Genomic DNA, 12,478 nt, shown 5'->3' on the forward strand with positions numbered 1-12,478 from the left:
AAATGTGGAATGTGATAGTACTTACTTGATTGGGTCATGAGTGAGTGACCACAGGAAAATCCCCTAAACCTAGACTGGTGCCCAACACAGAGCAAGTGCTCAATGAATGTTAGGTATTATTTTTAACTGTTGAAAACATCTTCCCCAGTACATAGGGCTGACTAAACATATAGTATTTGTATGCTTATGATCAATACAACTGGCAAATATTAAGCCATAAACTGAGTTGTAATAGTGTCAACTGATGGTAATTGTCACTGTGGGGACAGAGCCAGGAGTGCAGTTTCCAGTCTCTCGGCCTCACACGGAAAGGTGCTGGCTCAGGTAGTAAATGGCCATTAACTGTGACTTGATGGCCATCAGTTGTGGCTAGTTGGCCGTCAGCTGTAACCAGTGAGCCATTGCCCACTAATATAACTGCTGTGGCTATGCTAGCAGAAAGAAAGGGGGGCTAGCAAGAAGATGGTGGCTGGCAAGTGCAGATTGCAGTTAGCACGGCAGAATGAAGTTAGCAAGGGGTTGGTTGGTTGGCAGAGAAGCAGACGGCAGGTTGCGGATCGTGTGGCTTCTGCTTCCTGTGTCTCCAACCCAGCTGCCAGAGAGACTATTGTGGTATGAACCCCCTATCTATGGCTCCGTGGGTGTTCCTTTTTGGCCTCACCACGTCCTGCGTTCTTATGTGGGGAGCGGGAGCTGAGACCCCGCAGGCCGCCCTGCATGACAGTTACCAATTCAGGAATTCCCAATTTGGGGTGCGTTGAAGAAGGAAACTATTCAGTGCAAACAGCTCAACTGTGATATGTCATAGCTGTGAAACAGCACAGCTATAGAACAGCACAGCTGTGAGATGCCCTGGGCAACCCTCAGGTGTCGCCCCTCTCTGGCTAGACATCTCTGCTCCGCTCAAGTATAGTCCGCTCCTGGCTGCTCTGCCCTGCCGGCTCTGCTCTGCTGAGACGTCTTAGGTGTTTCAGCCTGTGAAACACAGTCTTCAATGGAAAGGAAAAATGTGCTCTCCAAGCCAGAGGGGAACTGACTTATATAGAGAGAAGTCCTCATACAAATGAGGAATCCAAATCTTCAGTTTGGTCCAAAAAGCACTGTTCTGATTAGTTGAAGTGGAATAATCTGATTAGCTGGTGAAAATGGGGCCATAGTTGCACAGCTCTGATTGGACGGGGAAGTCTCAGTCCTATTGGTTAAAATATGGTCCCAGGAACTCCTTTATAAGGGTTGGCTCAGTGGGCAGGAACACAGCACAGACCTGCAGTTCAGTGCCGGATTCTCTCTGAAGCGCAGCTTGTATGAGAGGTCCCAGTTAACAACAACTGCTACTCTGTAAATTTGAGCCAAATTAGGCACCAGTAGCCTTTATTGGTTGGTATCGTCTTTCTCCCGGTCAACAATAGAAACATCTGTACTTTTATCTGATTCTTCGATACTCTGATACTCTTGCGTTGTGTTTGGTTAGTTTCTTCAAATCTTTGATTCTTCCAACAGCATTTACTGACAGAAGAATGAATTACAGTGTTGCCATGTTGTTTCTGTGTATTGTCCCTCAGCTATTTTTACTGTGGCAGGAAAAAGTGATTCTATAATGGTTCACGGCTTTTTTTCTTTGGCTTTTAATTAAGAAACCTCAAGCTGTACATTATCATTCCTTAATGAAGTTTCAAATTGCCAAATTACATTATTGCATGACTTTAAGCACTAAAAAAATTGTAGTGGCTTGTCTTCCTGCACTGGACATTTAATTTGTAAGTCTCACCAATCATCTTGGCCTCATAATATTCATTAACCCCTCAAGACCCAACCTACATTTGGAGAGAGCAATGTCATCATTAGTAGTGAATGTGAATCCATGGTCTTGATAGCTTATAACTTTTTGCCAACTTTTTATTGGATGATAATTGTTTTAACCTGATAATGTGGCCATTGAAGAGTTTGTACTAGGAGTAGAAATGTCAGTCTTGGCCATTCTCTTGTTCTGTTCTTGCAGTATCTTCAATCGCAGTGAAGATAATATGTTGCAAGAATGTTTTAAAGCCACACACATATATTTACATTATCTGATTAAAACTTCAGTTCCTTTAACTAGGCACTTGAGCTCAGAATGTAAGCAAATGAATCAACATACTTTGATTTTTAAAAAGTCTGTGTAGGCCACATGGGTCAGGGAGTAGGCTGATCAGTACCGTGGGTCAAAGAGTGGGCTGGACATAGCTACACAAAGCAGATGGGGGAAGGAATGAAATGGGATGTGCTGATTATGTGGACAGGGCAGGGAAAGTCAGAGAAAGGGAAATTCTCAGTGATGCTCTCAAGACAGAGCCCTAAGGTAGTAGCCCAGGCTGATAAAATGTATTTCCGGAAAGGCTCTGAGGACACACTCCCAGACTACCAGCTCAGAGCATCTGCATTTGCCCAGTGTATGAACACCAGGGTGTCTTTTTAGGAGTCCTCCTATATTTGGAGGGTTTCCATAGTCTAAGTTCTGCCTACCTAGGTCAGGAACCAGAACTCGACTTCTCAGCTGGCTTGTAGGTAGGGCACAGATGTAACTCAGGATCGCCAGTGGGATGCACTTACGGAAGACTTACTCAAGAGGGAAAAAAGAGAGGACGCCGGCCACTCTCTGGCTAGGATGTCATTAGAGGAGAGCGTTTTCAGTCAGCAGTGGGATCGTTACTGGTGACCATGTGGGGTCTCCCTGGGACTGGAGCAGTGGGGGCTTCCTGAGCAGCCTTGGGGTGTGGTCGGCTTTGTTCTTGGCTGTGTCTCTTCCCCTCTTGCCTTTCTAGCCCTCCCAGAAATTCTGTAGTTTCCTAAGAAGCTTTTAATAATTTCCGCTTTTTTCCCCCTCAAATTAGCTAGAGTATTCTATTGTTTGTGAGCTGGCAAGATGACAAAAACTCAATTATTATCAACGAGTGGGTTGGGCAAATTCACTGAATTCTAATGAGAAAACTGTACATGTCACGGTCATTTAATAAAGGAGATAGGACTAAAAAAAAAAATGACATGAGAACAAGGAATCTCAGTGTGGAAAAAAGTAAATACAGATAAAAGAATCGGTTCAGTCAATATTTGAATCAGAAGTATCAATATAAACTTGGGTATTTTATCTCTTAAAAAAATTTCTAGCTTTTTCCACCAAAAGCCCCAGAAACAATGACCAGCTCTGTTGTGATGAACATCCCTTGTGCCCAGATGATTGTCTTGAAATACCATTTTTCACTAAAAGACACGAGGATGTCTTGAAGAAATGGCTGTGCAGGAAATGTATAAGATGAACTTGGAACATCTTACCAGAAAGCATAGAAACAATAAAAAATGAGTAGGATTGGGTCAAAAGGACTCAGAGCCAAGTGGAAGAGGCTCCCACAGGCCAAAGAGGAGACAATTTGAACATCAAGGAGCCTAACAATGACAATGAACCAAAACGTATCAAACACATGTAAATCCAAGAGCTCATAATCAGAAAAAACAAGCAAAAACCAATTGGTCCCTTTGAAGATATGCGGGAATTAATTATTAGGTTGGTGCAAAAGTAACTGGGTTTTTGCAATTATTTTAAACCTCAATTACTTTTGCACCAACCTAATATTTTGAAAACTGCTAAATAAAGGGAAAGACTCAGGCCTCTCTCCTTCCTTTCCTATACAAATGTTAGCACTGGGTAACCACATAGATGAGAAATTTCTCTTTATAGAAGTATTCCACATAGGCAACAGTTTAGTGGTTACCAGAGGGTATGGGGGCTAAGGGGATGGTAGAAGAGGAAAAAAACAACAACAAAAAGAGAAGTATTCCAGCAAGTAAATAAACAAGGAATGATAAATTGAAATGTTATGGTCACATTTCCTACTGAAATTAGAATCTAAGCATGGAGCTAGTGATACAAAGCAAGAGACAGCCAGACATGTGCCTCATGTTGAAGACCACACCAACCCCTATGATGTAAGCTCTTCTCTGAAAAAAATCAAACCTTTATCTGATTAGGCCTCTAGATACTAAAATTTGCAGGAAATACAAGGGGCCAGGGAACTCACAAAATCGACCGCACTTTGAGAACAGAATCAGCAAAATCCTGACTGTGTGTGGGGAGGCGGGGATCTGCAGAACACATGATTTGACAAAAAAGATGCAGTGGGAACCTCTGGATTAAAAAAGACCTAAAAGATATATTTAAAACAAAGAGACAAACAAAAAAGTAGGCCAAAGCTAAACTGCAGTGTGTAGAGATTCAGACCTGGGTGATAAAACCACATAAAGAAAAATGAGAAAGTAATCACCATGGAAGTCAGTGGTGTGCCTGCTCTTAGTGGGGAGAGTAGGGACTGTTTTGGTGGACAGGCACATGGAGGGCTGGAGCTGGGAGATCTGCTGGGCTGGGCTCTGTAGGGTTCTGTTCCCTCTCACAGGTGGTGGTGACCAGGGTATTGCCTTAGAATAATCCAGTAAGCTGTATATTTGTTTTATGCTGTTTTCTATATTTGTGTAACATTTAATAATAAAAAGTTTTAAGCGATAACAGAAAACATTTGCTTACATTTTCACTTATTCATTTATTCTTTTAACAATTTAACAAACACTTCTTGTGTGTGAGCTGGGGAAACTAACAGATACTGACCTTGCCTTCAGGAGATTTGTGTTTTGAGAAGGAAGTGATGCATGTTGAGTATCTTTCACTGAAACCACATCGGATCTGAATGGAGTGGAAGAAGGTGGAGCATTGAGGAGGCCATGTGCAGTCCAGGGAGGAAGTGATGGTGGCTGGGAATAGGGAGACTGCAGTAGGGAAAGAGAGAAGTAAATAGGACCCAAATACATTCAGGAGATAGAACTGACAGACAAGATGATTTACTTGTTTGTTGTTATTTGTGGGTGGGACAGGAAAAAAGAAATCATAATGTCTTTAGAACTGTTTGGCTCAATGGATGATGAAGACATTTACTAATATGGTTGGATCTGAGGTAACATAAATGAAATGGCACTCACGGCACTAAAAGCTGCTGTTCTGCAAAAGAAGTGTCTCGTATTGTCTCCAGGTTCCTAGAGCGTCATCTTTTATGTCAAGGAGCTAATAAATGCTTTGCATATAGAAGGCACTCAGTGCTGTCATTTGGACATAATACATATGCAATGCATTACTGCAAATCCAGATTCAGAGAAAGCGACGCAGCTCAAGAGCCTTTCCCTATGCTCATCGTGTCATGTCAACTTACTGAGTGCATGCTATGTGTGTGACAGTGGAGGAAGTGTAACCATATGTCATGACATTAACCCATTTGGCTTAATCTTCATAAAATCATGATATATGAGGTAAGTGCTTTTAGTCCTACATGTTAAGTGAAGACACGAAAGAGCAGAAGCCTGATCTGGGGCTTAACCTACTGGCACGAACTGGCCTCACCCATTCTTTCTTTCTTTTTCTTTCTTTTTTTTTTTTTTTTTGAGGAGAACTAAGAAGAGATTAACTATGCCTGCAAAAAGTTCCACAGAAGTGATATTTTAGCTGGATTTGGATTTCACTGGGAGAAGAGACAAAGTGGGCTAGGGTGAAGTGGGAAGGATTCAGGCTGGTGGACCGGCACCTTAAAGGCCAGGGGTGTGGGAGAGCATTCAGTGTCCTACAGCTGTGCACTGGGTAATGGGTGAGTGGGGATTGTCCAGGGAGAAGGTAGCGTCACCTTGTGGCTACTAAACAACTGCTATCTACAAGGTACATTTTTACCTTTCACGAAGCACTTTCCATGGGGCTTTGCTAGAGCTGCAGTAGCACAAAAACCAAAGTGGCACTAGGTGTCAAATATATAAATCTTGTTGTTCCAGAAGATGTAGGTACGTTCACGGATGATGGTTCTATAACTGGTTCATTCTGCCTTGCTCCGTTCATTCTAAACCTTGCCCACACCCCTTGTCTGTAGACTTCTCCCTGCAGGAGTGGGATTTACCCACAGGCCTGGCACAGTCTGCTCTGGTTGGGTCTGCTGCCTGCTCTTGGACAGTAACAGAGCTTGGTGATTTTAAACTTGGGCTAGGTCTACCCGATGTGTCCCACTCTCTCCCAGTGTTTTCTGGCTTATGGTCAGGTCCATACTTCTACACCCTGTAAGTGGTCCGGGGCCCGAGGTCACTGGGTTCAGTGGAGAAGCCCTCTGAGCAGTCCCAGCAGGCAGAATCCTGGGGTGGAGAAGAGAAAGACTCCTCAGAGAGATGGCAGGTTTGGAGTGGGAGTGTTGGGGGCAGGGAGGAGGATGGGGATGGAGGCTATGCAAGTTGGTTGTTGCTGCACACAAACGACAACAGGCCTCACGCTGAACTCTGGGTTTGAGTCTGAATCCTTTCTTCACTTACAATTTAGGAATAAAAGTACCTATTTCACATGTTATAATGTTGTGAGGATTACAACAAATGGGTTTAATGTAAATGGACATGTCAATCATAGGGAAAGGCTCTTGACCTGCATTGCTTTCTCTGAATCTGGATTTGCAGTAATGCATTGCATAGATATTATGTCCAAATGACAGCACTGAGTGCCTTCTATATGCAAGGCATTCATTAGCTCCTTGAGATAAAAGATGACGCTGTAGGGCCAGTGGTTAGCTCAGTTGGTTAGAGTGTGGTGCTCATAATACCAAGGTTGCCGGTTCAATCCCCACATGGCCCACTGTGAGCCGTGCCCCCCACAACTGGATTAAAACAACTACTTGACTTGGAGCTGACGGGTCCTGGAAAAACACACTAAAAAAAAAATAAATAAATAAAATGATGATACTCTAGGAACCTAGGACACAATATGGGACACTCCTTTGGCAGCAAAACAGCAGGTTTTAGTGACATGAGTGCCATCTCATTTATGTTACTTTGGATCCAGCTACTTTCAATCATCCAAATTAATTGAAGAGTATTGTCCCACTGGTAATTGTAGTATCAATGTAGTACCTACAAAGGATCATAGATGATTTTGTGCCACTATGCAGAAAATCATTTTTTGATATCTTCTATTTAGCTTTGGAGTGCTTTATATAATGGAAAATAACAGATTTATTTTCCATTATAAAATTGACACAATTTATTACGTTAGTCATTGTGCTAGGCTCTGAGGATTCAAAGATGGGTAAGACACTGACAGGAATGCAAAGAAAAAGTGATAAATTCCACAGTAGAGGTACAAACAGACCTAGTTGTGGTTTAGAGGGAAGGAAAACTCACTGAGGAGGTAGAATATCAGTCAGGATGGGTTAGGTTTGCTGCAATAATGAGCAACCCTCAACTCTCAAAGATTTAACATCCTCAAAGCTTACTTCTCATTCATGCTACACATTCCATGCACTTCACAGTGGTCTCTGCACACTGCAGCCACTTAGGGTCACAGGACGATGGAGGTTTTATATCAACATGTGCTCCCAGGATGACCTTGCAAGGAAGTAGGGGTGGGAATTTTGCATTGCCTCCTTATGCTCCTACCTATAAGTAGTGTGTATCCCCTCATTTGATATTTCCTTGGTCACAGCTATCCATATGGCCACAGGAGTGCAATCCTACCCTGGGCCCTGAAAGTAGAGAGCTAGAAACACTCAGTGAACCCCACTAATGACTTCAGTGAACCACACTGATAACTACCATGGGTAACTTTGTCCCAATATACAGAGATGAGTGTGAAGGAAGAGGGCTTTTGAGTGTGAAGGAAGAGGGCTTTCCAGTGTATGAGAAGCATTAGGAAAGGCAAAGGTTGGAAAGCCTGGCTGCAGAGAAGGGGTCCAAATAGGAATGCTGGGAGCCAAGGTTGCAAAGAAAGACAGGTCACATTGGGAAAGCCATGCAAAAGAGGTTGGATTTCCTCCAAGAGACACTGAAGGTTTTAAAGAAGCTGTGGTTGAGGGAGATGAACCTGATTGCCATGTGTAGGAGAGATCAGAGGGAGAAAACTGGAGGCAGGAGATCCATTCACTTCTTACACAAATCCAGGCAAAGGGTGATGAGGGCATGAATAGGAGTCTTCTAAATGGGTAGGAGAGTCAAAGATGATTCCAAGGTTTTGAGCCTACAATAATGATACTATTATATAATAATTAGAGAAAGCCGTGGAAGATGGGCACGTCTGGGAAGAGAATTTGGGGCTTGTGGATTGCAAAGTAGGGATTTTTATTTTATTTACTCTTATTTCCCAGCACCAAGAGGAGTGCTTAGCATATAATATGTGCTCAGTAATATTTGTTGGCTATGTAATACCAGTAGAACACAAATGGAGAAGTTCCCAGGCAATAGTTAATGCAGAATTGGCACTGTTTCATGATGTCAGTGCTAGGAAGGCAGGTTTACCTACTTGAAGCCATAAGAAAAGATACCAAGAAAGTATGGAGAAAAAAGGGAGGAGACTGAAGAGAGAACTTTGGAAACCATGACATTTAGGAGCTAGAAAGTTGGACCAGAATTCAGGGCAGGTGGGCATCTGAGGATGGTATCAATCCATCTCAGATGCGGCAAACGTGTAAAGGATGCTGGGAACAGAGAAGAGGGCATTTGGTTGGGCAACTCAGGACTTCGTGACCCACCAGGGAGAGCTGGAAGCAGGCCAGCAAGAGCCTTTAACAATGAAGAAGGGGCAGCTACTTCTGGCCACAAGGAAGGCTAGGCCAAGAGGCAGGTCTGGGTTTTGTTTGGGTTTGAAGGCGCTGTAATTTGAGACCTAGTGATGTAGACAAGTGGAGAGAGACTGAAGTAAGAAGGAGGGAGAGAAACCATGGTTGGCATCAAGGAAGCTGGTGGAAGTTTTGTCTTCCAGCGGAAAGAGAAAGGACCACTTCTTCTAGGAGTGGAAGAAAGCGCGGGGACAGCTTTTATTGTTGTTAGATCCTCACTATTCCGTGCGGGGCATAGTTAGTGCTAATGGCCACCACCAATCAAGTCGTCGCGTCTTACTTCTCCATCACCTGCAGGCCAATGGCCTTATTTTCCCCTTTACCAGAAGGGAGGCGATTCCCCAGAGGCCCTGAGGGAGGCGGGAACCCGCGAAGGGACAGCAAGTCTGGGAAAGGTGCCGGCGAGAGCGGCGGGCGGCGGGGCGGGCCCGGGGAGGCCACACCCTGAAACTACCTGCGCGGGACAGGAAGAGTGAGGGTGAGAGCCACCGCCAGCGGCCGGGCGCTGGGCCTGAGACCGGAACTCGCCACGGTCCGCGCTCCACGCCCTACGTGTCCCCAGTGTCCCTTTGCCCCGACGGCGATGGAAGCCAGCCGCCTACGGGGACGATTCTTCTGAGACCCGCGATCGGCCACCCGGACCATGAAGAGCAATCGGGGCCGCAAGGGCGGAGGGGGCTCCAAGGACCTCGGCGCGGGACTCAAGTACAGCTCTCGGCTGGAGGTGGGTGAGGGCTCGGGGCGGCCGGGCAGCCAGTACCCGCGCCGGCCCGGCGGCAGCCCTGACCTGGCCCGGCGGGGGGTGAGGGGCGTGGACTTTGTGGGCGCCGTCGGGGCCCGGGAACCCCCAGTGTGGCCGGGAGCTGGGCTGTCGGAGCGGGCGCCACGGCCCCCACCGCGCTGCGCTTTGTCTTGGCCTAGGGACTGCCCCTTTGTGGCCCGGGCGCTGGCCCAACAGGTGGAATTTCCAGTTTGGCGGGTGCCTGGCCGGAGGACCTTTGGTACCTGCCCTGCTGCGCGCCAGCCATCGGGGAGGCGGGAACCCTCAGGTTCTTAGAGACGCGGGATCTCCAAGGAGAAAAAGGGACCATCTCGGTTCCTTAGAGGACTACGCTCTGTCAGAGCACCTCCGGAAGGAACTGGGGACGGAGTCGCAGAGTGGAATGATTTGGGCAAGGAAGGGAGATTTCCCCGGGGGCTTTGGAATCTAGTCCTTAGCCTCTGCAGAACTTTGGTTTTTCCTTCGTGGTCAGAGGCATTTGGAGTCCTTTGCAGAGGGCACCTGGGAGACCAGAGCTTTGGTTGCCATGAAGCCTGAAGCTAAGGACTCCAGGGTGGAGCTTGTCTGAGCTTCTCCAAGAGAGCCTTTGGGATGGTGACTTTGGAAGGGATTTGGGAACCTGTGTCTTGAGCATTTTAGAAGACCTGGAATCTGGGAGGCCCTTGTTTGGCAGGAAGGACAGTGAGAGAGACCTCTTGAGATATCTCAAAGACATTGTAGAGAGTTGGGGACGAGTTGTTACTTTATTGAAGGACACACCTAGGTGGCAGTGCCCAGGCAGGACTTCCACCTCTCTGTCCAGTGGGATCCCCAGGTTTCCTGGAAGGCCAGGACCAACCCTGAAAGGCAAGGGCTGTTCTGTGAGGGAGCTTGGCCACTCTGCAAATGATGGCTGCCCTGTGTCCTGGCTCTCACTTTCTCTGGTGTTCCTGGGTTCAGCAACCTCCTCTCCCCACACTATGGCCATTGCTCCCATGTTAGGTCAGATTTTGGAGCTCTCCTGAAACAATTCCTTTTCTCCAAGCAGTGTCTTAGGCAGCTTGCAGAAGTCTAGATTCTCGGGCTGTTGTGGTTAGGTGAACCCCAAGCAGAACTAGTTACTTCCACTTTTCCCTCCCCTGTAGGAGGAAATGTGGACTCAACAGGCAGCCCAGAGGCTGGGCCTGTGCTTCTGTTGAGCCCCTGCCTGCTTCAGGTGGTGGACGCCTTCAGATTCACCTGGTGGACGCCTTCTATTTTCCTTTCTGTAATTGCCATGTTATGAACCCTCGATAATTACCTACTGGGGCTCTTGACTCCGGCCTCCTCAGCAGAGGGCCTGCTGTTTGGTATTTGTTATTTCAGGGCAGTTTTTCTTCATGACTTCCCTTTCTGGGACGCTCTTCTGCTGGCACTGGGAGAGCAGGGTCTTCCTGGACTCTCCTGGGTCATCTCACTGCCCATGTTTCCTCCCCCAGTGGGACCAGGTCTGAGGCTCACCTCCACACCTGCTCTGAGCTCCTAGGGCCTGCTGACTTCTCTTGTCACCTGCTAGTCCTTGCTTTCTTGTCCCCTTGTACCCTGCTCATTTTCTCATGTTCTGTGAAACTCATCCATTCTCCACTTCACTGCTCTTCCTTCCACTTATCATTCTGTGGTTTTCCTTCACATGGATCATTCTGTCTTTTCTCCTGCCGAACTCCATTGAACCAACTCTGTGCCTTGTCCTGGGCTGGGCACTGGTGCAGGGAGGGCTCTCAAAGGCAGGTAAAATATGGTTGTCTCCCTTGAAGAACTTACAGTCTTGAGAGCCATGCTAGGAGGTGTGACAGGACAAAGTATGTCCTGCAGGAAGTGGCCTGCTGTGCCCAAAGCTCATTAACATTTCTCCAGGAAGTCTTCAATATTCTTCTCTATTCCATGCCTTACCAGCAATCTCACTCCCTGGATCACCTGGCAGTGTTTGCAGTCAGGGTCTGCAGACTCTGTTTTAACTTATTCCCGATGAGGAGGTGCGGCTGCCTCCCCTGGATTTGCCCTCTGCGTCAGCAGAGCCTGTCTAGATCATGCCAAGTCAGAAAGGGGCACTGTTGCTTCTGGGAAAGGTTCTGTTTGTTGGTACTTGTGTCTGGCTGTGTCCTTCCAAAGACTGATGACTCTGGCCCCTGCTCCACCCCACCTCCACCTGTCCCCATCCAGTGGAAAAGAGCCACCTCTGCTCCCTACTATCTCTGGAGCCCTGATGCGCTACTGTGTCTGGGGATTGTGTGGGCCCTGCCCCCATGAGAGCGGGTGTACAGATGCCAATGATTGTGGCTATTCAAAAGACTGGGAAGCCTGTCTCACTGAGTGTCCTGGGCTGTATTGAATATTTAATAGTGGTCGTGAAGTTGCATTGGCATCCACTGGTTCCTTCTCAAGTCAGGATTGCCCCACATAAGACTTGGTATGATCCAGGCATATGAAAACCAGGACTGGGGAATCAGACGTTGTGGGCCTAGGCTCTACAGCTCGGTTACTCAGAGTCATCTCTTTGTTAACTGGTCAAATATTCATTCACCCACGTAACAAATATTTATTGGGTACCCACTGACTGAGCATGTTCCAGGTACAGGGCCATAGCGTTGGGAAAGATCCCAGTTACACAGTCTCTACCTTTAGGGAACACCCAGTGTAGTGTGGGATACAGAGAATTGAATTCTGTGTGGTAAGAACTAGATTCTGGAGAAACCTAGGTTGGACACTTAAGATGGATATTTAACCTAGGCTTGAAGGTCTAGGGTAGGTGGATTGGGGCCAGAGGCTATGTGTGATGTGGTGGCAAGAGTTCCAACATGGAGTCAAGACGTGGTGCTGCTACTTTCCTGCCAGGTGATCTCAGAGACGCTATCGAATCGCTCTAAGCCTCAGTTTCTGTGACTACAAAAAGGGGGTGACATATGCGAGCATGTTACAGGTTTGTTGCAAGGATGAAAAGATACTTGACATGAAAGCCCTCTGTAAGTTGTAGCGTGGTGTACAAATCACACAGTTTGAATTTCTGAGTTGGAAAAGGCCTCGAGACAAACAT

The 12,478-nt window shown here is 46.6% G+C and overlaps 1 protein-coding gene across 1 annotated transcript in view; it reads left to right on the forward strand.

Annotated features, from left to right (window-relative positions):
• The first annotated feature begins 9,109 nt into the window (after positions 1 to 9,109).
• ST14 (ST14 transmembrane serine protease matriptase) overlaps positions 9,110 to 12,478 on the forward strand; it is a 39,152-nt gene continuing 35,783 nt past the window's right edge. Inside the window, exon 1 of the mRNA XM_033098408.1 lies at positions 9,110 to 9,372. Within this exon, the coding sequence (XP_032954299.1) occupies positions 9,292 to 9,372 (81 nt within the window). The 5' untranslated portion in view covers positions 9,110 to 9,291. The remainder of the gene's footprint in view (positions 9,373 to 12,478) is intronic.

Source organism: Rhinolophus ferrumequinum, chromosome 25 (assembly GCF_004115265.2).
Source record: "Rhinolophus ferrumequinum isolate MPI-CBG mRhiFer1 chromosome 25, mRhiFer1_v1.p, whole genome shotgun sequence".
Classification (NCBI taxonomy): domain Eukaryota; kingdom Metazoa; phylum Chordata; class Mammalia; order Chiroptera; family Rhinolophidae; genus Rhinolophus; species Rhinolophus ferrumequinum.